This window comes from Dermacentor albipictus, chromosome 1 (genome assembly GCF_038994185.2).
Source record: "Dermacentor albipictus isolate Rhodes 1998 colony chromosome 1, USDA_Dalb.pri_finalv2, whole genome shotgun sequence".
Classification (NCBI taxonomy): domain Eukaryota; kingdom Metazoa; phylum Arthropoda; class Arachnida; order Ixodida; family Ixodidae; genus Dermacentor; species Dermacentor albipictus.
In genome coordinates, this window is record NC_091821.1 from 117,568,668 (window position 1) to 117,594,134 (window position 25,467).

The following is a 25,467-nucleotide window of genomic DNA, read 5'->3' on the forward strand; positions in this document are numbered from 1 at the left end:
GCAAGTTCCAAAGGTTTAACAAACATGGTCTACAGGCCATTACCAAGGCATATAGTGAACTGGCAAGTCAAGTACCCATAGTAGTGCCATGCGTCAACGTGCGATCTCTGCCAACACATCGACAAGACATACGCATGACATCAACCTAATGAATGTACACATTCTGTACTTGACAGAACGGGGATGGGATCAGCATGTCTCAGAAAGTTGTCTGGGTATCGCTACGTGTGTGGCGCACAGCGTCATGACAACAGGGCAGCAGGCGTAGCCATCTACGTTAACGACACAGTACAAGCAAGGCTTGTGGATCTGCACGTTCAACCCGACATCGGCGAAATCTGGACAGTATGATAGTCGACGGGTTTAATTGTCGTCTGCGCTTACTTGGCACCAAATTTGTCAGAAAAAGCAGCAGGAAACTTCACCATCCAAAACATGCCATCCGACGTTCTTCACCGCCCAATGATTATAGCCGGTAATTTCAACCAGAACGCTCAGACAAATGCAGCATTTCTCAAGCGCATGGAAACTGTTCGAGGTCTCGACCTTGCCACGCCAAAACAAGTCTTGTCAACGATTCGAGAAACGTCCATCGACTTGGTATTCCACCATGAATATTCCATAAAGGATATCAAGTTTGTCGGATGGTACTTTACTGATGACAAGGCCATTGTAATGCCCGTGTACCTACCACCGCGGCGGCCAAGTGACGGAGTTTGGTTAGAAGATATATATTTTCAGGTGAACCTGCGTAGCTGTCTTAATGGTCTTCATAGACTTGCCACCTTCGTTCTAACGTCCCAGAAATCACGCAGAACAAGTGATACTTTCTAGGCCACCGAGAAAGAGAACAAGTAAAGATAAAGACTAGTAAATAAAAAAGAAGTAATAGGAATTGACAATGCAATCAAATGGGAATTTCAAAGTAATTCAATAAACATCTCGGGAGCGCGCAGGCTTTGGCCTTCATACTCTTTCTCTCTCTCATACTCTTTAGTGTATACGTAAGCGACTGTTAACTTTTTTATTGCCTGCAAGACCATCGTACTGCCGGTTGGCTGTCTTGCAAGTGCGTTCCTGTTTTCCGCTTACTTTTTTTTTCAGGGGAGATTCGTTACCAGTTTCAGGACAGTCGTCCGAAGTTTGTCATCACCGACCTATGCGACGCCGGGAGGGCGGTGAAGGCTTACGAAAGTATCACATCAGTAGAGGTAAAGTTCTGTACAAATGTATCAGTTCTTGCTTTTTTAAGATACTGTATAGTTCGGAATGACATTACTACTTGGCCATTGTGCTTGTATCACTGAAAAAAAGTCAATAAGTGCACTTCTAAGGTAAACTTACACCGACAGTGGTCTCACCCTACTGACAGCTTGTACGTCTATCCTGGGCACAAATCGCCATACGTTTCCTTAGACCGTCAGCATTAGCTGTACTCGCAACAGCGCTGCTAGACAGCCGTGGTAAAGAGCAAGATTATGGGTTCGATTCCTGTGTAGCGTCGGCCGCATTCCGATGGGAATGATATGCAAGAGCCGTCATGTATCTGAATTTAGGTGCACATTAAGGACAGACTGCTGATGCACATTATTCCGCATCGTTCCGCAAAGGCATACCGCATATCCGTTATTTAAGATTCAGGATGTCGGTTTACATCATTTGTTTAATGTATTTCCAGGAGCGTTTGCAAAATAAATGTCTCCGGCTTCTCCACAGCTTTAAATTTATCAATGAATGAAAAGGTAACGTGAGGTGAAATGAATTTTTACAGCAATTCAAAGCTTAGAGGACACACGCGAATCGGTCATTTGCGTAATAAAAAAAACCATCACAACAAAGGATAGCAATATAGCTGCGAGGAAAAGGCAAACAGAAACATAGCTTTCATCGCACGAAATTCAACTCGGTCTACCCAAACTAGTTTAATTTAAAATTCAGTCGACGGACTCGCAGATGTGGTCAGTGTGCTTAACGTTATCAAAGACTTGCCGTACGTTCTATGCAAGTGCTGCCGGTACTCGTCAGAATGACAGTCTCTAAGGGCCGCACTTGACTCGAGCTTGCAGCTTCGGGAGCTTCAGGTGGCGCTGCAGCTCTACATACCCCTCCCCCCCCTCCCCGCTTCCATTCTTCAAACACACACACATGGATGCACAATGAGCGTTAAACAGTCGTGGTTATAATTACACGTTTCCTACCCAGTGTCTGGGATGGGGATTACTGCCTGATGTGTTTCCGTAGCCTTACAACCGAAACAGTCAGCCGAATGCTGTAGCTTCTACGTGCGGAGAAAGTGGCATAAAAATACAGCTAAATAGTACGTGCCTCAAAGCCTGTTTTGATTGTACAGAAGTGCTCATGACACATGCCAAAGTGGAGCACCTTAGGAAAGAAGGATTTAGAAGTTTTGACTCTTGTAACAAAGCTCACAGAAATGCCCACGGCTTACGTAAACAGGCTGCTCGAGTAATGCGCGTTTTACGACCGTTTCACAGAAAGCTATAACCCGTTGTGATGGCTGCATGTGGAACTTAAGTATTTTCGAGGGCAACCAAGACCCTCAAGATGTCAACGTGCTTTTTGCTGGTTTCACTTCAATGACATCCAGTCTCTCCTATCTGATAAAGAAAAAGGTAACTTTGGTACCAATATTTGCATCCGCTAATGAGATGCCCTTGTTTCCAGGCTGTCATAGTTACCACGGGCTCTTACGAAGGGACGCTGAGCCTCTCGCAACTTGTTAAAACTTCTCTCGATAACACTGATGCTCCTGCGGAGGTCGGTCCGGATTCCGTGTTGGCGATAATATATTCAAGCGGCTCTACCGGATTACCAAAGGGTGTACAACTCACACACCGCAACATAATCGCCCAGGTGCTATCATATGGGTAAGACATTCGTAGTTTTTTCTCTTTCGTTTTATTGTACGAATGACTCGGAGGTTTGTTATCCATTTAGTGTTCGCTGCTTTACGCTGAAGTTCAATTTACGCCTTTTTGTGGTTAACGACAGCCCGATATTGGAAGAAGGGGGCGTAGCTGCGAATACAGCGCACTTTACATCTGCATTAGGAATTCATTATACGATACTGACCTATTTTTGACGGGTACTCAATAGTGTACATCGAAGCACTCGTGTGCTCTATTAAGGGCGGTAGTACCCAATTACAACTGCATAGCAGACATGGTGCCCCGTAACGTAAAACTATTGCAATCTGTTTTTATTACAATTTTCTGACGTCGAATTTACGTAACCACTGACGCAAGGATCGGGCGGTAACCCGCAGTGTTGTTTAAAAAGCCAAATCAAACGCGCTTCTCGTTTGTAGGATGTGACTTTCTTTTGCTTTCACAGCGAAAAGCGTTGCCTACATTGAACAGTTTTTCTTATCTAATTGGTTGAGAAGAGGCGAAGAGCGCGCTCAAGAAAAGAGAGTTTCGATGAGGTTGAACCAGCACAGTGAAAGTAGATAGCCGGATGAGGAGTATGGCGCCGGCATCCACGATTGGTCCGCTTCCCCTTACTTAGCTTGCGGTGGCGGGTAGAAAATCATGGCGGCGCGCAACGGAAGGTTAAACATGCCGTTAAAACGGATCCTTGTCAAAGTAAAGTTGGCAGAGTGATGTACGCGGGCCGAAAGGTCTCAATAACCTTATACTGCCCCGCAAAATCATTTATTATACGCAAATAAATTCATGCTCCCCGGCAGCTCCGAGTAGCCAGTGCCACAGCGATCGGCGGGCAGCCATCTTCTATTCCTCTTGGAACGGGGCCATCTCCGGCTATTCAGAAAAACTTTCAGTTTTGTTCGGCATATTGATGCGTCTTTAACGCGTACACGTCACTTGGAGCTGGGGATTTTTAGTGGTTTTGTGACAGTCGCGTGAAAGACATGTAAAGTGGGCGTAGCCCGAGAGCGTTTTACCAATAGGAATCGGTCAAACGACGCCTCTTTCGCTAATAGGGAAACATGAGTCGAATCAGAAATTATTATTTTCTTTTCGTTTGGTCTAATCATGCTTAATCGGTGTGCACATTTCATATCACATGGGGCGTTTTCCTGGTTTTTGTGACGTCGTGTGACAGACAGCAGCAGTCGGTGGTGGTTCGAAATTTTTTTTTGAGCAATCGTGGAGGGCTTATTGCAGAATTGGAATAGAAAGGTTTGGAATAGCTTTACGTTATAGCGCCTATGCATACGTATAATACCACCAGATATCTTTCTTGTATACTTAAATTTGTTAAGGACTTGCTTAAGGACTTGCTAACATACATAATTAGTTAGGGACGTCTATGCAGTGCCTGCAGTTGCTTGATGCAGTCTAATATTCCCTATCGCGTAACAACTAGGCTGGCGGAAGAAGTAAGGCTGATCTGAAGTGAAGGCGTGACAACGACGGTGGACGAAGAGGGAACACACACACATACACAAAACACATCAAAAAGTAAGGTTGGTTCCTAATTACTTGTACATCCAAGGAATATAAATAACTGAGAGCGAGTATTAAACTAAGGAGAGACAATGATATTAGCCAGATCGTATTTAAGGTAGGCCACTGTGCACTGGAGGAAGGCAATAAAGAATATAAAAATAAAGAATAGAAAAGACACAAGAATAATCTCACATGTTGCTATCAAAAAGTTTCCAGGCTGGCTCTGTTATGAACAAAGTAATTTACACGCATTCAAACAGTGTTACCTTTGAAATAGTCCCCTTGCGCAACAATACAACGCTCTCAGCATTCCTGCCTCTTTGAGAATATGTCCTGGACATCTTCTTTTCGGAAGAAGTGGAGCACCATTCTGCGATTCGAGCCTGATAAAGACACTCGTACCAAAATTGCAATTTTTGAGCTGGGTTTCTAACTTTTGGAAAACCGAATAAGCGGGAGCCAATTCAGACGAATAGGGCAGAGCCCGTGTTTCCGGCAAGAAACTCGCGTGTGCGGGGTGAACTGTGACAGGCTGCACTGCCGTCCTCCAGTATCCGGCTCCTCGTACGTCCTTGAACGAACCGGTTATTCCAAACGGCCTCCCTCAGACGCTTTAAAACATGGCAGCAAAACTCGCTGTTCATAGTCTGGCCATTCGGGACGAATTCCTGATGCACAATACAGTGAATACCGTGAATCCTGAAAAAACACGATGAACATGCACTTTGTTGTGCTGCGGACATGCCTGGCCCCTTTTTTGGCCGTGGAGACGTTGAACTTTTCCGCTGCGATGACTGCTGCTTCGTCTGAGTCGTATTCGTAAAACTGAGATTCGTCCCTATAGGGACGAATCTTGGTTGTACGAATTCGACATCGAGGGTCAGCCCTATAGCGATGACCCTCAATGTGAAAGACTGATTCGAATGGATTTGCTCCCGCTTTTTTTCGCTCTCTTCCAAAAATTAAAAACCTACCTCGAAGATCGCCATTCTGACAAAATTTATTAAATCAAGCTCGAATCGCAGAGGGTGCCCGACTCATTGCGAAAGAGAGACTTCCAGGACATAATCGCAAATTGGCAGGAACGCTGGCAGCGCTGTATTGCTGCGCAAGGGGACCATTTTAATGGTGACGGTATTTGAATAATAATAATAATAATAATAATAATAATAATAATAATAATAATAATAATAATAATAATAATAATAATAATAATAATAATAATAATAATAATAATAATAATAATAATAATAATAATCAGCATATCTTTATGTCGAATGCAAGACGAAGGCCTCTCCCAGCGATTTCCAATTACCCCTGTCTTGCACTCGCTGATTTCGACTTGCGCCTGAAAATTTCCTAATTTCACCACGTCACGTAATTTTCTGCCGTCCTCGACTACGCTTCCTTTCCCTTGGTACCCATTCTGTAACTCTATTGGCTCGCTGATTATCTACCCTACGGATTACATGGCATTCCGAGCCACATTTCTTTCTCTTAATGTCAACTAGAATCTCGGCTATCCCTGTTTGCTCCCTTATCCCCACCATTCTCTTCCTGTCTCTTAAAGTTACGCCTAACATTCTTCGTTACATCGCTCTTTGCTCTGTCTTTAATTTGTTGTCGAGTTCCTTTATCAGCCTCAAATTTCTGCCCCATATTCTAGCATCGGTAGAATGCCATGATTGTACATATTACGTTTTAACAGTAGTGGTAAGCTCCCATACAGGATCTGGTAATGCCTGCCTTATTGCACTCCAGCCCACTTTTATTCTTCTGGAAATTTTCTTCTCATGATCAGGGTTCCCTGTGAGTAATTGATCTAGATAAACGTACTCATGTACAGACTCTGAAGGCTTACTGGCAATCATGAACTCTTGTTTCTTTGCCAGGCTATTGAACAGTACCTTTGTTTTGCGCATATTAATCTCCAACACCAATCTTGCACTTTCTCGGTTAAGGTCCTCCATCATTTGTTGCCATTCGTCCCAAATGTTGCTGAACAGGAGAATGTCATCTGCAAACCGAATGTTGCTGAGATATTCGCCGTTGATAATCTATCCTAAGCTTTCACAGTTTAATAGCTTGAATACTTCCTCTAAGGATGCAGTGAAATGAATGCATTGGAGAGATTGTGTCTCCTTGCCTGACCACTTTCTTGATAGGTAATTTTTTACTTTTCCTGTGGAAAACCAAGGTAGCTCTGGAATCTCTGTAGATATTTCCCATGATATTCGAGTATGCCTCCTGTATTCCCTGATTACGCAATGCCTCCATGACTACTGGTATATCTACTTAATCAAATCCCTTTTCGTAATCTATGAAAGACATATATTGATGCTGATTGTGCTCCGGAGATTTCTCAATTACCTGATTGATGACATGGATGTGATCCATTGCGGAATATTCCTTTCTGAAGCCAGCCTGTTCTCTTAGTCGATTGAAGCCAACTATTGCCATGATCCTTGTGGAAGTTACCTTGGTGAATATTTTGCACAATACTGAAAGCAAGCTAATGGACCTATAATTCTTTAATTCTTTAACGTTTCCCTTTTTATGGATTAGCATAATGTTGGCATTCTTCCAGCTGTCTAGCACACTTGAAGTCGTGACGCTTTGCGTTTCAAGTGTTTCAAGCAAATATTTACTCCATATTTGATTAAATCGACTGTTATTCCATCTTCTCTTGCCGCTTTTCTGTGGGATATGTGTTGCAAGGCTATTCTAACCACAGCGCTAGCTATATAAGGAGCCTCTTGTTCATGAGTACTTCGAATGAAGGTAGCCTGGGTACTCTGGGTACTCTAAAGTACAGAGTACAAAGTACAAAGTATCTAACGTATAGAACGGTTTCATTACTCTAAAGTATAGTTACGGTTTCATTTATTACATCCATGTTATCTTCACCTTCCTGTCCTAAAGCAGCATATTTGTTTGCGAGCACCAACCTGAATTCCTCTGCTTTTCCCCTTACTGCGTCTTGGTAGGCCTGTTTCTTCTTGACTAACTTGACTCTTTCTCTTTTCAAACTGAGAGAAGTCCTAGACTTCACGAACCTATGGTCACTGCCATTTTCCTCACCTAACACTTCTACATCCTGCACTGTGATGAGCATCAATTCTATTTCGTTTTGGCTCTCCATAAGGGCTTTTTCAGGTCCACTTTCTGTTACTTCGCTTCTTGAAGAAGGTATTCATTATTCGGAGTTTATTCCTTTGCGCGAATTCTACCAATATCTCTCCTCTAGTGTTCCTAGAATCGATGCCGTAGTTGCCAATGGCTTGTATCCCAGCCTGCTCTTTCCCCACTTTTGCATTGAAGTCACCCATGACCACAGCATACTGAGTTTGCACCTTTCTCATTGCTAGTTCCACATCTTCATAAAACTGATCTATTCCTTCATCGTCATGAGTGGAGGTTGAGCGTAGGCTTGTGCTACGTTTAATCTATATAATTTATTTGGTTTTGTTATGACAGCTGCTACCCTCTCGTTAATGCTGTAGAATTCATCAATGTTGCCGGATATGTCCTTATGGATTAGATATCCTATCCTGTATTCTCTCTTGTCTGGAAGACCTCTGTAGCAGAGGACGTGGCCGTTAGTCAGCACTGTACAAGAATCACCAGTTTTTCTAGCTTCACGTAGGCCAATAATATATCAGGCAATACCTGGTAATTCCTCAAAGAGCCCTGCTGAGCTAGCCTCAATCGAGAGGCGTTGCGTGTTAAACGTTGCAAGGGTCAGTTTCCAACGGCGGCCTGTCCGGATCCAGAGATTCTTAGCACCCTCTGCCACGACGCGGGTCTGACCAGCGCCTTGGTGAGGTGCTTCGTAGCTGCTGCGGACTGAGGGCCATGGGTTAATTGAAAGTGTCATGAGGGGGATAACGGCCGAATGCCGCACCAAGGAGGCCAGTCCCTGTTATGGTGAGGGAGTGTCTTTTGTAGAAGCTTAGTGGGCCTGAGTTAGTATAGTATAGTATAGAGTTAGTATAGCCCCACTGGCTCTCGGCATTTTTTGCCGGTGTCAGGCACCACTCCAAGCCTGGAGATGTAGTGTACTGGAGGTGAGTTGGAGCTTACCACCTTCAGATTAGAAGTCAGACGTTCTAGGGAAAAAAACCCCGAGGATTTGAACTTCTCCCTATAGTAACCGAGCAACGGAGATAACTAAGTCAGATAACCCTGTAGGCGGCGAGGTCATCTTATGGCGAAGACCAGCCCAGAGGATCCTACTTGTACGAACGTTTTATGGTGCATGAAAATAGGGAGAAGAAACGATGGTTCAGGTGATTATTTGCAACGCTTATAACTGGACCAGGAACGTAAAAATATTGTCAGACATGGCCCTTATCATCATCCCCCCTCCCATTGCCACGAAATACAAAATGTGTTGTAACCTACAGCTATGTCGGGAAAATGGGAAGCGTATCTGACAGCGGCCGTATCACACGTCCTAAAACTTCAATAACACATTTTGTGTTTTTCAAAAGCTATGTTTGAACCAACTCGTGCAACTCCGCAAATAGATTTTTCATAGCGTTCCACCCATCTTCGCTTAATTCGACCTCGGTGGCATTTGCAGTTATGCCAAGGAAACGGGATAAATTCTGTCCCGTTCCTTACACATACTCATAACACTCTAGAGCGTTATGATCTACCGTTATCAGCTTCCGACCTTCAGGTTAGAAGCAAGGTGTTCTAGCTGTGCTCCACGTCACTTGTGAATATAAATAAATCACTTTCTTCGAAACAACGCCAGCCTCGAAAGGTTTTGATACCACCTCGTACAAGGAGGCGCGTTATAGCAATAAAAAAAAAACACTCGCACGAGCCTCACGCACTGGAAAAGATCGCCACGTACTTTGGCAATTAATACACGCACGAATTAATGCAGCCCAGGAGACGCCTGCCTTGCGGCATGACGTCAGGTGGTGTTGTCCACTTGCTGTGTGCGAAACGGTCACCACCAGCATCATTCCGCGAGCATATAGAGCGTATACAGATCTGTGGAGTTTCTCCCTGCTTTCTTCAGTTTTTCCGCAGTATCACCTTGGGCTGAGTTTCTCAGAACGGGGACAGCACAGTTCTGTGCAGTTCATTATCACCGGTGACATTGATGACACGAGTTAAAGCCGCCCTGCAATACTTGTCAAAAATGTTGCAGCATGCCTTGGATATTGAAGGGCACATTCTCGGGAATTACTTTACCCCTCAAAAATTTTTGCAAACTGCTCTGTGACAGGACTCCCAAAAGAAGATGGAAAAGAAACGGAGGAGATAAGAAGAGAAGGAAAATCAGCTGTACTAACATATAGTCCACATGATATGCTTATGTCTAGGGAATGAGACCAAGTGTTTGGTAGCGAGCTCAAAGTTTCTACTAATTTCTGCGCCTTATTTACGCAGGTACCTGGACGTATCGATTTTTCAAAAGGGGGACATATTTCTTGGTTCAGCGTCACTTATGCATGTCGGCGGCTTTTCGCTCACTATGTGCCATCTTGGCCATGGCTGTCAGGTCGTCATGGTCCACACTCCGGATTTTAACATCATTCTGCCTGCGATAGAAAAGTACAAGGCGAGTAATCGTTTTTCTAACATAATATCCGTGAGATCTGGAAATGTTATAGGTAAGACATTCGCGGAAACAAAACCAGCATCAAACTTCTCTCTTCATTCTCTCGTCAACTCGTTTAGGCCATTTGACTTTCGAGGAAGAAAACAGTAGGCAAGTTAGACGAGCAAACTATAGTTAAGACTCCGATATTAGAATCTGTGACAAAACAAGTGTCACATTAAAGTAAGTATGTTGACAGTGACATAAACAGCAACAAGAAAAAAACATGAACTGAAGAGTGGACTAGGGCACATGTAGCGAATATGTGCTCATGATTTCAGCAGTGGCATCAAATGACTTTAAAGAAAATCAAAGAAAACTAAAATGAACGATAGATTAGAAGGTGATAGCGATAACATGTGAAGTGCTCACAATAAAATGCGAATTAACTCATTTCATTGCGGTGATATGTAGGAGAGTGCGAGCGTGTAAGGCGTAATAGTCCATCTCGTTCTTTTTCTGGCGTATTAGAAAGACTATAATGGTCCCGTTCCGTCCCTTTTCATTTTTTTTCACGCTCTTATTTTGGCCAAGCTTTTCTTCCCGTCTTTACTTCCCCTTTCCCTTCCCCTAGTGCAAGGTAGCAAACCAGCGGTTTTAACTCTGTTTAACCTCCCTGCATTTCTCTCATTTGCATCTCTCTTTCTCGTTCTTTTTGTGTCCGTGTTCTGTACGCCCGCCTTGCTCAGATTTCTGTCGTGGTCAGGAAAATATATCTACGTACGCACCCTCACGTAGAAACACGCACACATACGAACACGCCCGCGCGTTGGCGATCCATGCCACTATTAATCGATGCACAATTGCGCATGACAGCTGCAGACGTCGCTCCGCAGCATATTTCTCCATGCGCCTGTCGGATTGTATAAACTGCGGCGTAGAATTAACTGAAAGCTGCTCTTTACTTATACGAATATGCCTTCGGTGTGTATGAGTGCACGGTGTATTTAACACGCACCACGAACAGCCCCCAGCAGACTTGTCTACAGCACGGGAAACGATGTGCTGCAGAGTGCGTTTGCGCCGTTTGTCGAATGTAGGTGATTCGAGACAACCAAGACTTCGAGCTTCTCTCTAAGCTTTCCTTGAACGACAGGCCGACAGTAGCATCGCTCTCCTTCTTGCAGCCAATATGCAAATGCTTTTAGCAATGTGGACAAGAGATGGGATAAGCCACGTCATCGCTTTGCAGCTTTTGCCTGGCGTCTTTAGTTGCGAAGCCGTTTCTCCTTCAGGAATCACAGCTGTTTTCTTTCTAGCCGCCGCCTTTCTCCGGATTCAGCTTCCTAATATTTAAAATAAATCTGCTTTGTCATAGTTCAAATGCGCGCCGACATTCGTCAGCTTTTTTCCTCTGGTGAGGCGCAGTTATTAAACACGTTAAGGGCACACGAGAAATTTAAGCTCAAGAAGCAAGATAAGGATATTACTCGAACCTTGCTTTCTTTTCTTTATTTTTTACGCAGGCGACATCGATACTGCTGTACCCAACGTTCGCCCAAAGGTTAAGCGTGTATCCGCTTCTAAGCCAGTCGGACACTAGGAGCCTTACAAAAGTGATGATTGCTGGAAACACTGTAACCAGCACGATACTGCAAAGCATAACCAGGAAGCTCCGACTGAAAGGAGTCATACAAGGTACCCTGCAAAGAAGTTTTTTGTTTTTAAAGTAGCGATGCTTAAACGAACACGATCCCGCAAACAGCAATTGGAATGCGTAGTTATAACAAGATTCGCGAAAAAAAAAGTGCAACCGATGGAAAGTTCGACGTTTCTCATGTAATCTCCAGCACTCAGTGCGTAACCCCTTGAAATGCGCTCACGGCTAAGATAGAGGAAAAAATAAGTAAATCGTGCGCACCTTCACTTGATCTGGAACTCAAAGGGTTTACACATAAGCGGTATATAATAATACCCGGCGTGGTAGCTCAGTGGATATGGAGTTGAGTTGCTGACCACGAGTGCGCGGGTTCGATCCCGGCAGCGGCGATGGCGTTCAGATGGAGGCGGAATGTAAGAGAAACGCTCGTTTACCTTGCATTGGGTGCACGTTTAAGAGGTGGACAAAATTAATCCAGAGCCGTGTATGAAGCAGGTGTACTGCTTATTCCTGAGGCAAAATAATAAGCTAATATGGGGCAGAATTCACTAAGCGAACTTACAAATTTAGGCGTAAGAGAAGTCTTATGAAAAAAGCGTATTCACAAAGCTAAAACTGTTCGTAAGATCAGCAAGCTTGCGATACCCGCAGCTGAAAAGACGGTCGTTGTAAGTTGAAAAAAAAAAGGCGTGTAAGCAACGGTATCACCGGTGCGAACTTCAGTACTTGCGCCAATAGTAAAAGTAAGTCGATGCAGAAAGCTTAAACAGCCGTAGCAGCTGCCGACGCGAGAAGGAATTTCTACGATAGGTTGGATATATGGCAGCAGTCTTAAGAACATAATTATGCCTATCTGCGCCGCTCGGGCTGACGCGGGTAAGCGTTGGAACGCGCTGCTGCGGTCGATTGGCTATGAGGTCCCGACCGATAGTAGAGGATGGCGCGTGCTTATATCTTTATGGCGCGCTCTCGTTTATCATCTCAAAGCGCATTAATCAATTTGGTGCATAATTTTATTGGTCGTGCGCTGCTGTAGAACGCAGTAACATTAATGCGGTCCTGCGAACTTGTGCCTTGTCAGATAGGCTATGTTTCTCAATGCGCGCAATAGCCTGACTTTTCATATTCGTCATGACACTCTATTCTGTGGCAGCGAATAGAAGTGTGGTGTCCGTTCCTGCCAACTGTCAAGTTTGTCGTTGACGTATTTGGAGCACTGCTATGTTTTTTTTTCTGTGTTGAGCTTTACCTCGCTCAAGGGCTGCGGATGATTATTTTTCCAGACGTTTTTGAGGACTTAATTGTCCATGCGAGGTGAAACGAGGAAAAAAAGCCTAAACGCCTAATGATCAAAACTTTCTGATGTTGGAGAATTCGCTGTGGTCTTCCATGAGGTTGGCCTCAGCCTTCTATTATATTATTGCTCACAGTTTCAATTCAGCACAAAGTCGAAGCGACGTAATGTCTGCAGTGCCCACGGTGTTGCTCATCCTGTAGCATACGGTGTAAGCGAACGCATACGTACGACGGATGGAAATCCTCGCTATGAAATGAAGCGGGACGTCAATACGATGACATATAAAACATAAATGGCAAATAAAATCACGCAGTACCATTGATACGAAAATCATGTCGACTGGTTAAACAAGCGTGATGCTGTAATATGAAATACACCTCCTTAACGAAGCGAATAAGCGTCGCGTGAATCCTCTTGTAACCAATCTTGTTAACGGAAAGAGTACAAGGGCTCTTCTCTGTGGATAACAATTTTTGCGCTAACAAACACTGTCAGAGTGGTCTACATCTCTCGATTCTAATGGTTTACAAAGTTACATGCCACCATGAAGCGTCGTGTATAATGTCAGCAGGGCGTGGTCGAAAGCGGCCTGCAATCCAATTAGTAGAACGTTACGTGACGCCAACCGTTCATTGAACCAAATTGTTAACACGCGTTCGGTGCAAAAAAATTACACCCTATAGCGTACCACCTCATACAGCGGTACTTGCATGCACAAGTCAGTAAAAGGCAACAGGCCATGGGAAGATCTAACGACAAAAGCTACGGTAGACGACAGCCGACATCGTCTTATGATTCGCTGGTGATGCTTATTCTAAACCCCAGACTAGCATCAGTCCTGGGCAAAATGTCGTCACTCACGTCTTTTAGTCGCTTGGTGCGGTGTTCTTTCTATTTTTTTCTCCTGTCACACAAGAAAGAATTCATACGCTTTTGTGAATTCAGTGCAAGAATTTTTTTTTGCAGCCGGCGACGGTCTTACGGTGCTCCACGCCTGCTGCGTAGTAGTGAACTAATGATGGCATGAAGAATCTAGCCAGAGGGGCCTGGTATCGCGAAGTGAACAATGCGAATCGCACACGACGCTGAGCCTGGTCACTAAAATGCGTCGCATCAGCAAGGTCACAATTTGCGCCACTCGAATTATGCTGTCTTGTGCGCTCTCACGGCGGCGCACAGTTCGATTCCTTAATTCAGTGCGTTTGGATGAAGCTACGACAGTTGTGCGTAATTAGCGGTGTAATTGCATATAGTATGGATTGTGCTGAAGAACTGAGAGAACTTCTCAGCAAGGCCGTGGTGCTTGCAGCCATTCGGCTGACAATTCGAAAATTCTTTCGATTATGTGGAACTGCCATATTTACGTTCAGCTGCTGTGCACTTATCTGCAGCACACCAGACTCGCTTCGACTCTGCCTCAGTGATAGTTCCGGCTTCAGATGTTCTAATTAACTACAAGAAAGCTGGAAATATACTTATCAGAAATGGCGTCATCCAGGAGACACAGTCTCTGCAATTATATTGATTGCATGCTTAGAAGCATGACGCTATTAGATGGGGAAGGATCAGGAGTGCGGATCAACGGACAATATCTGAACAAGCTTCAGCTTGCCGATGACATTGTCCTATTCAGCAACGCTGGGTACACATTGCAACAATTTTTGAACTTGTCAAGCGAACAGGAATTCATGATCTGAAGTAAATCTCTCGAATATGCGCAGGAGTACGTTTATCTAGGTCAGTTACACACTGGAGACCCTGATCATGAGAAGTAAATTGACAGAGGAATGAGAATGGGTCAAAAGGCATATGGCCTGCATTATCAAATCATAACCGGGAGCTCACAGCTGTGGTTGAAAAGAAAAAGGTTACAATCATTGCATTCTGCCAGTACGAAGAAAGAGAGAGGGTAAGCACTGAGTGCGCGTGGGATGCTGCACAGGGACTGGGAGAGCCTGGGAGAGGCCTTCATCCTGCAGCGGACATAAATATATGCTGATGACATTTTACAAGATCCGAAATTCCTCCAAAATTTTAGCGCACTGTTGCCCTTAAACCGTATTTCGCTTTGTACTGCGAGGCAGCATTTGCATGTTTACAGAATAGTGTCTTGCTACAGGCGGGATTAGCCTGGCAGGCCTGGCAGTCAACTGCTCCGCCAGAGCATTTCTTTCTGCGCCAAGTATGTCACCATGTGTGCATCAGTTCCTTTTCTCACAGAAATGTAAAAAGAATGCATGACACTTGCACTGACATTCTTCTGACGGCGGTGCGGTGAACGGGCGAGCGCGGTTGCGCTTGTCAGCGTTGTAGCAGACGCCCGGAAAAGGAACCTGTCGGAAAGGGCTGCGCAGTGATTTGCAGTGAGAATATAGCCTCAACTACAGATGCATGATGTGCGATCTTGCTATCAGTTCACCGCGCTTCTTTAATTCCTTGTCGTTGAATCCGAGCTTTGCTTCCTCCTTGCTCTCATACGGCGCCGCAAGTTAAATGCTCTGCCACTTCGATTGCACCTTTATCTTAGCTCAATAACTTTTTGGCTAAGAAATTGCGTAGGAACGGCACAGCTCAGTGAATTCCGCCCATGATTTTTAGCCGCGCAAAGGCATTGAAGAGTATTTCTTTTTTTTAAAGTCACAGTTACCTGGTAAATTCTGAAGTCTGAATACACATCTCTCAGCACAGACCTCGGTGAAAGGCCGAGATAAAAAGAGGCAGAAGAGCACTCTAAGAAAAGTTTACACCCTTTGAGTCGTATCTTGCCACACAACGATAAACGTCATTGGTCTTGTCCGCATTTCCTTTCTTTAACGCTGTGAGCCCGGCACTTTCCAGTAACGAACCGCATATGTGCGCGTTATCAGCATGACATAACATTGCCGACAGGAAAGTAGCGGGCACGGCGTTTTCAAGAAAGGAAACTCAAGCAAGGCAGATGACGATTATTGTTGTGTGGCAGATAAAAACCCAAAGGGTGTAAACTTTTTTAGAGTGAGGCTTGCCTATCTACGCTGAGTTTGGAGGGAAAAAATAGAAATTTACTATGCTGAACCCGAAAGGCGATGTTCAATACCCACCATTTTGTTATCAACATCTCTGTAACCTTCTAGAAAAAAAATGCACTGTTTTAATTAATTGCTACAAACTCTCCAATTGTCCGTTTTCAAAGCGCCTTACCACTTGATGCCGAATGTGAACCGCACCTTCAGGACATAAATAAGCAGTTTGTCTGATCCATAACAAGGACTATATATGAGACAACAAGTCCTTAAGCTAATTCGGCCAGTGTCCTTTTTTCCTGCAGCCTATGGTATGACTGAGTTGGCGGGATGCTTTACGTTTTCCCTACCACAACTCGATGACTTCAAGAGCGTCGGGAAACCTGCTCCATTCGTAGAAATGAAGGTGAGTGAATCATCTGATTCAGTGAAGTTCATGTATATCTGCGGCGTACCGCTATGTGTGATGTTTCATTATTCTTTAATTTTGTGGTGATATCTAGATGCACGATTGACGTTGTCATGCTCAGTTGCAAGACGCACCCATAGAATAGCCTGAGTGTTCGTTACGATGCTTCTCATGTTTTCTAGAATTATCGCGATAACCAGACAATTTGAGTGTGTCATGACATGTCTAAATCGCGGCACAGTGCCCATAGAAGGTAGCAATTGCGACGTCCTATTTGTGGGCGGACGTTTTCAATCCAAATCGCGTAGAGGCGGTAATGTGAAGCCGAGAAACGATGCTCATTGACTTGCCGGTATCTCTTTGATGGTTTACTAGGTTTCAGCCCGCTAATTTGACGTAAAAGCTGAGTGCTGTCAAGCCCTTGCTGGTTTGCAACATCCCAATTCCCCATTTATTGAGTTTCAGAGACTTCACAAACCTCTCCGTTCGGAGGACCACCTTTGTCTACCACCTCCGCTAACTATATGTCCGTTGTCATGATATGCCTGCGCCTATTCTTGTGTATGAACTGCACGGACATACCGTGCACAAAAAATTACCGTTATAACGTGTGTAATCTAAAAATAATATATAAATTTTTTAATTTGTATGCTTCGTGTGTGCGTTATGTTTTATAGTTGTAGATAATCATATCTTATGGCAAGTTAATTTTGATTCTTGTCTAGCGCTTGTACTGCAAGATATTCCTCCTCAGCTGTGGCACCCAAATCAGCTAATTTCTCATTCTGAGGCAGGGCGTTGAGCATGAAGACATGCCTCAGAATTACAAAACTCGTAGCGCATCGCACGAGTTCGAAACCGCAACGCAGCTGATAACAGCTGCGCTGTCGCTGCTGTCTGGCGAAAAGAAAAGATAACGGCGCGACGAATTGCATCGCGGCAACTTCGCTCGCACATCCCCGCCTCAGATTGCGAAAGAATACGTGCTTCATGGAAAAATCAAGCAAAATGAACTCACTTAAGACGACTGGCCTTAAGTGACCCATAAAACTTCATACGCAAAATTTAAGAAAATAAATGATGAATTTAGTTCGTTATATCCGTTCTAATAATAATGTACCGCTCCTAGCGTGTCCGAGAAGGAGCACAGGACACCTGTGGAAGCCGCAGTGACTAAATTATGGGTTTTACTGTCCCAAAACTTCACGGTTGGTTATAAGGCACGCCGTATAGTGGGGGACTCCGGATTCATTTTGGCCACCTGGGATCTTTAACGTGCCCCCAAAGCTAGGTACTACGCGATTGTTTTTGCATTCAGTCCCCATCTGAGTGACGCCTCCGCGGCCGGCAAACGAACCCGCTACCTCGTGCTCAGCTGCGGAACATCATAGCCACTGAGCGCACCGCGGCAAGGTAAATAAAGTGACTGAAAGCGCAACATTCTGTTAAATTCGGCATCACGGACGTCCATATTCTAAGAACATTTACACGCTGGTGTGGCAGTTCAAGTCACGTGCCCGATGATGTTATTTTCGTTAAATATAGGCATGCGCACGTTCACGTGAGCATAGGACCTTTCTAAGAGCAGCTTTTTATGCGTGAAATGGCTGTTTCCACCAATAATTTATGAAGAAAAATGGCTGCGAGATGCTTCTTTTTGCATTACAGAAAAACAGCTTTGCTCGAACTTTCACAGATGCCGAATCGTAATCTTCACGAAGCACGGCGTTATAACGAAATTCTTACCCAATAACTGTGTGACGTATAGAGTGTTTGCGGGCGGCATGTGGAGGTAGGATGGAGGTCGTTAAGGAGGGCTGAGAAAACGAACTCGCGGAACAGTAGTGCTTCTTCACAGGTTTTTTTTTTTTCTGGTGCAAATTTGCGAAGCCACGTGACATCCGCATCACAAATAAACTGCAAATGTCAAAGTAAAGGTTATGTTATAATAAATTACCGAGACACGTTGGCGCAGAGACCATCCCCCCTGTTGTTTTAGATGAATTATTTAGATGGAGGGATTATTTGTAGATAGACGATTATTAAAAATTTAGAGAGATTACAAACGAAGGGCAGTTCCTCATTAGGCCGGATTCCACTGCACAAAAAAAATCGTGAACTTACTTAAATATCTTATGTCTACGTAAAGTATGTATTCGTAATAACGCTTGCCATCATGATTGTCCGTTGTGCAAGTGTGCCATATTATTAACCTTTACTTGTTTTCGTTTACTCCGCTGCACAGGTAGTAGACACGCATTCTCAAAAGAACCTTGGACCTCTTGAAAAAGGGGAAATCTTTGTGAAGGGTCCTGGTTCTTTTAAGGGTTATCTTGGGCGGCCGGAGGAAACGGCTCGCCTCTATGAAGACGGCTTCATTCGCACAGGTATGAGACACTTTTTTTAAAATCTGCGAGTTTGTGCTCCTATGTGCGTCCGCGTGGATAAATATCGAGGGAAAGAAAAAAAAAATATTCAGTATAGAAATAACTAGTCTGAGGCTATGGCGGCATCGAGTTGAGATACGCCTGAAAACTGATCACAAGGGCTACTTTTTCTAGCAATGGTGCATGTGTTGTATACAGTGCCCGCAATACAGTGCCCGCACTGTTTTGCACGAAACAGACAAAATTCCCTATTTTTATTTTGCGAACATCCGTATTTTTGCGTGGAGTACTATACACGCTGTCTGAATGAGCGCTCGTACTCACAAAGTTTCATCTAACAAGTTTTTTTGGGACACGCAAACTGTGCGCCTTATGAAGATATGTACAAAATGTGAGAGTTAGCTTTTTACCAAAAGCTGCAATAACAGATCGTATAAATATATATAGGCATCCTCTATTCCGGTCGCACATACGGGCCTTGCAACGCTGATCATATTGGCATTCCACTCCAGACGTTAAGTATTCGTCGTTCTGTTGCTCTTTTATGCATAATACACAAATATATTCACGGCGTAACGCCATCCCCACTGCCACTTGAAAAACCATTATGTACATCCAGGCGCCGCCGCCATCATCATCATCGTCATCGTGTCCACTGCAGGACGAAGGCCTCTCCTCGCGACCTCCAATTACCCCTGTCCTGCGCCAACCGATTCTAACTTGCACCCGCAAATTTCCTAATTTCGTCGCACCATCTAGTCTTCTGCCGTCCTCTGCTGCGCTTCCCTTCTCTTGGCACCCATTCTGTCACCCTAATGGTCCAACGGTTATCTAGTCTGCGCATTACATGAGCTGCCCAGCGTCATTTCTTTCTCTTAATATCTATTAAAATATTGTCTATACCCGTTTGCTCTCTGACCCAAACCCCTCGCTTTCTGTCTCTTAAAGTTATGCCTATAGCATTACTCGTTCCATTGCTCTTTGCGCGGTCCTAAACTTGTTCTCAAGTTTCTTTGTCAGCCTCCAAGTCTCTGCGCCGTATGTCAGCACCGGTAAAATGCACTGATTGTATACTTTCCTTTTCAATGATAACGGTAAGCTCCCAGTCAGGAGCACATGATCTCTGCCGTATGCAATCCTACCCATTTTTATTCTTCTGTGAATTTACTTCTCATGGTCAGAGTTCCCTGTGATTGGTTGACCTAGGTCAACTAATCACCTCAGCGTCATCTCATTCAATCACCTCAGCATCAAACGCATATTTGGTAAAACTAAAGCTTTCAATTCATCAGCTTTGCCACAAGCCATCGCACTTTGGAATGATCTTCCAGATGCCATTGTTTCCATCACTAACCGCGAACGTTTCCGCGAGCGCTTGTACGCACATTTTACGAACTGAGTCTGTATAATGATGCATTCTTTTGTTCTGCTTATTGTTAATTTTCTTTGTTCTTGTTCATGCTCATCACGTATTTTGTTGTATAATCCCCCATCATTCAATGCTCCGACCGGAGCCTCTGATGTACTACCTTTAAATAAATAAATAAATAAATAAATAAATAAATAAATAAATAAATAAATAAATAAGCAAGCAAGCAAGCAAGCAAACAGACAGACAGACAGACAGACAGACAGACAGACAGACAGACAGACAGACAGACAGACGGACGGACGGACGGACGGACGGACGGACGGACGGACGGACGGACGGACGGACGGACGGACGGACGGACGGACAGACAGACAGACAGACAGACAGACAGACAGACAGACAGACAGACAGACAGACAGACAGACAGACAGACAGACAGACAGACGGACGGACGGACGGACAGACAGACAGACAGACAGACAGACAGACAGACAGACAGACGGACGGACAGACGGACGGACGGACGGACGGACGGACGGAGGGACGGGCGGGCGGGCGGGCGGGCGGGCGGACAGGCAGACAGACAGACAGACAGACAGACAGACAGACAGACAGACGGACGGACGGACGGACGGACGGATGGACAGACAGACAGACAGACAGCCAGACAGATAGATAGATAGATAAATAAATAAATGCGTTTTTCCTAGGGGCGGGCGATTGCTTGAAGTTTCGAATACGAATCGAATACTCCACATTAAGTATTCGTACTCGTATTCGAAAATGAATGACTTCATTTTGAATGAATGACTTGGTATTTTCGAATATGGAAGCTAACGAAATATTTCGCAATAACCTACTGTTGAATTTCGGTTACTGTTCTCCGCCTGCTAAAACAAAGTACCGCCAGTTCATAAGGGAAACAAGTGGTAAAGTTTTCGGAGCAACATGCAAAAACAAAATGGGTAATGCAAGCTTTGTTTTTGATTTCGCGGCAGAAGCCATCGTTACAACCTTTGATTTTGGCTAGTGGTTTGTAATTTTGTCTTTCTTGTAGTCTATTCATGTAGCAGCTTTATCTTTTACGCTACGAGCAGTGATGTTTCCCTTGCAACGGACCCTTTACGTGTTTATACGGCAGATAGGATTTTTAACAGCTTTTCTTTTTCTCTTCACACAATTGCATATATTTATTTCAACGACTATTTATTTGGACGTTTTTGAAAAGCTGCTCTGCAGCAGCCATATATTGGAAAGCTTGTTTGCAACTAAGCTTTAAACATGTTGAGGTATATTCGTGCAGTTCTTTTAATGAAAATTAGTGCTATTGCGTTTAAACGTGTTCCTAATTGTTCGTGATTAGTTGGCTATCTTTTTCTCCCTACTCAGTACACGCGTGGTACCTAATTTTGCGAAAATAAATATTTATTCTTTAAATATATGCGTCTGCGTTTGACTACTCCATATTCAATTTGATATTCGATTCGTATTCCAAAAAGTTGATATTCGCCCACCTCCGGTTCTTTCTATATTTACGGACCCTCCTCAGCCATCTAGTCTCTTCTTACAACATTCCTTGGTGACAAAATTCACCGCACAGGTATGGTTGAGAAAGCAGTAGTATGGACTCTTTAAGGAGGATACTGTTGAGAGTTATTATACTGGGTGTACGATTCTGTGTACCACAATACAGGGGAAATTGCAGATCGCTTGGAGAGGCTTCCGTCCTGCAGTGAACATAAAGGTCGACTGAGGAATGATGATGATACTGTGTTCTGAAGATAGGCGTACCTCGCCGGCGCAGGTGACACGGGTTTCTACGCGCCAGACGGCCGTTTCTTCGTGTGTGGCAGGCTGAAGGAGCTCATCAAGTGCATGGACCAGCAGGTGGCACCCGCCGAAATCGAGGAGCTGCTGGCGACGGACACTAGCGTGCGACACGTGGTCGTGGCCGGCGTGCCGCACCCGGAGTACGGCGAGGCTCCGCGCGCCTTCGTCGTGCTCGACCGCCTCCCGGGGGACGGCAAGGAGGAGAGCGAGACCGCTGCCAGGCTACAGGCGCTCGTTGCCGGTGGGTGCCTTCTATCAACGCGTGTTGGCTGCGACGACGTCAAGCTGGTCGCCCACACAGATGGGCGCGAACGAGCGCATTCGCTGACTTCATTCGCCTAAGAAACATTCTACCCAGAAAAGTTCCAACTATTTGCCGGAAGTCTTAATAGTAGTAGTATTAATAATAATAATAAAGAAATGGCTGGGGGAGTGCAGATATGAATCGTGCGTTGGGCTCTCTGTAAAGAAAATAAGAGAAAATTAAATTATATGCTTTTGAGTATCACGAGGTGAAATAGTTTTTTCTAACACCTCCTTTTGTACCGCTAGAGACAAATGTAATACTCTTAGTAATTGCATTAACCCAGCCTCTCCATGGAAGCTGCTAGCTTGCCTCTTAGCTTTGTCCCGAACCCTCTAGGAACTCAGTAACTGGCATGTGAGTTTTCTCATTGTTCTGTAGAAGTACCGGAGGGGAGGGAGTGGGGGAGTTTTACCAAGAGGGTTCTCTAAACGTACTAAGGAGGCGGAGGGTCACAATTATTTGTTGCAGCAATTGAGTTAAGGAGCTAAAATAAACACTGAAAAAAAAACTATTCGAAGTGATAAGAATGATGATTACCTGTCATATAGTTTTGCCAGCGCTCTCTCGATTCACGCACCTTTCAGTGTATGCTCTCGGATTTTTTCCACCATGTCCTCGTTTCCGATGAAGTGTGTTCAGTGACAGTTCGTGTGGTATGACATGTCGCTACACTCTCACAGGAGGAGCTTGCACATAGCAATTGCTTATATCTTGGATCTGCCGCATCTACTCACCAAGCGCTTTTCGTCCCACTCTTTTCAGACCAGCTGTCTTTCCACAAGCACTTGCACGGTGGTGTGGAGTTCCTGGAGAGCATTCCGCACACGGATTCCGGCAAAGACTTACGCAGAGCGCTGCAGCAGTCATACATGGAGAAGCTCAAGCAGATCCAGACGCGCTAAAATCGGAAAAGACGTACGGGTGCCGTCTTATCGAATGCAGGGTGTCTGTGGAGGCAACCGATAGGGGCGGACGCTTATTGTGGCTTGTCTCCAATGCTTTGTTCGTGTGGCGAGGTGGTATGATAGTTGGTTATTTAACGCAACATAAGTGCTATCTTTCGTGGCATTCACCGAATGTTATTAAAATGTCAAAATTTAGTTCCGGAGTTGCGAGGCACTACGTATGTCTTTTGTATTCCTTTTCTTTCAGAATCGGCCACCTTTTATTATGCCTGTACCCGTTTTGCATGGTCCCCTGTATCACTGATGCTAAGCAGGTAGTGTGACGTCTACAGGAGACACCGAAGCACCTCCCTGCACGCCTTGTTTTGTGTTTAAATGAAGATCTGTAAACAAAACATCACAATCTAGTCTAAAGTTGACTCCTCGTGTATACGGTGCGCGAAATCACTTTGGACTTCAATAAAATGCATTGTGCAAGAAATTCTCGCATGTTCACCTTGGGGTTCCAGATCATCCGTACGAAAGGACCGTGGGGTTTTTGAGTAATTGCATCACCATCATCATCATCATCATCATCATGGTTACGCCCACTGCAGGGCAAAGGCCTCTCCCATACTTCTCCAACTACCCCGGTCATGTACGAATTGTGGCCGTGTTGTCCCTGCAAACTTCTTAATCTCATCCGCCCACCTAACTTTCTGCCGCCCCCTGCTACGCTTCCCTTCCCTTGGAATCGAGTCCCTAACCCTTAATGACCATCGGTTATCTTCCCTCCTCATTACATGTCCTGCCTATGCCCATTTCTTTTTCTTGATTTCAACTAAGATGTCGTTAACTCGCGTTTGTTCCCTCACCCAATCTGCTCTTTTCTTATTCCTTAACGTTACACCTATCATTATTCTTTCCATAGCTCGTTGCGTCGTCCTCAGTTTAAGCAGAACCCCTTTTGTAAGCCGCCAGGTTTCTGCGCCGTACGTGAGTACTTGCAATATATACGTGCAATATATATACTATATATATATATATTAAACATACTATACGTGCAATACTTGCAGTATATGTACGTGAGTAATTGCAATATATCAATTCGTAATTGCATTTTCTCAAGCCATAGCGCTTGTTAAAGGTTATTTCGTGCTGAACAGCAAAAGAAAAAAAGAAACGTCGGGCAAATTGTATTAGGACCCAGGCCACGTGAAACGTCTTGTCCGTGCCGCAGAGTGTGTATGGCCACTAGGCTACAGAAATAACGTAAGCAAATACAAGGCTTATAATTGTCCAAGCAGTATAAAGCTTACATGCTTAACTTATTCTCCAGCTATAGTGGCTATCTCACGGTCTGATATTTTTTTGTGCTTGCTTGTGGCCCGTTTGTTTTGCAGACGGAAGTCTGGGCATTATAGTCTACCTAAACAACCTTCCCTACTGGCGATGAGCAGAACGGGAACAAAGTGAAAGCGCGAGCCGACGTTTCGACAAGCGGACTTGTCTTTTTCAAGGCGACATAGCGTGTGCCTTGAATGTCCATCTCCCGTCTTCCCCCTGTCTCCCCGACTGGCGGCACCCGAGACAGCGCTCGAGCCAGCCGCGCACGTGACACCGTGCCAGGCGTACACGTCGTACAAATTTGTTGTTCTATCGGTCGTGTTTGTGAATTTCTCTCACTGTCGTTCTTATCGTTGGACTGAAACGCGGCCAGTCGCTCTGAGAATAACGGATCGTTTGTCTTGTCCTATCTTTCGGTGCGGACCCTCCTGCCGCAAGCTCTCCGCTCGCTGAGGCAAGAAAGCGACACTTCGACTGTGTTTAAGTATTGTCCGGAGATAGGCTAAGAGCATTTAAAATAACCCTAGTCTTCAAAACCATTACAAAGCTTTTTATAACAATTCGCCTGCTTCTAAGAACCGCAAACGAAACGTCCAAACAGACGTAGCTGGCCTCGGCGCTCCCTATTCGTCGACGGCTCCACTATAATGTGCATTGCGAATTTTTTTTTATTCCAGGCAGTTAAGATCTTATACAGGCTGTCCCAGCTAACCTTAAGCAGAGTTAAAATATATGCGAATGCCACGTAGCTGGACTGAAGCAAGGTAATAATGTTTGCCGTTGCTCGGAGATGCAATTTTTTTTTCATTTCGCCTAATTAGATAATTAGTAATGCTGAATTAATTAACTTATGCAATATAATAATCAGAGGAAAAGTGCCAATAAGAAAATTGCAGAGCGACATGAAAAACTCCCGATCCAGCTTTCTGTTCCTCAGTACGTGCTACATAAAAGTGTTTTTCCGAGCGTGAAAGAAGCC

At 44.6% G+C, this 25,467-nt stretch overlaps 1 protein-coding gene across 1 annotated transcript in view; it reads left to right on the top strand.

The window, feature by feature from the left end:
* Positions 1-23,591, top strand: part of LOC135907874 (uncharacterized) — a 48,633-nt gene extending 25,042 nt beyond the window's left edge. Inside the window, exons 3-10 of the mRNA XM_065439634.1 lie at positions 1,105-1,211; positions 2,686-2,888; positions 9,843-10,014; positions 11,520-11,691; positions 16,258-16,358; positions 18,607-18,748; positions 21,925-22,191; positions 23,020-23,591. Coding sequence (XP_065295706.1) covers positions 1,105-1,211; positions 2,686-2,888; positions 9,843-10,014; positions 11,520-11,691; positions 16,258-16,358; positions 18,607-18,748; positions 21,925-22,191; positions 23,020-23,159 — 1,304 coding nt within the window. The 3' untranslated portion in view covers positions 23,160-23,591. The remainder of the gene's footprint in view (positions 1-1,104; positions 1,212-2,685; positions 2,889-9,842; positions 10,015-11,519; positions 11,692-16,257; positions 16,359-18,606; positions 18,749-21,924; positions 22,192-23,019) is intronic.
* Positions 23,592-25,467: the final 1,876 nt, after the last annotated feature.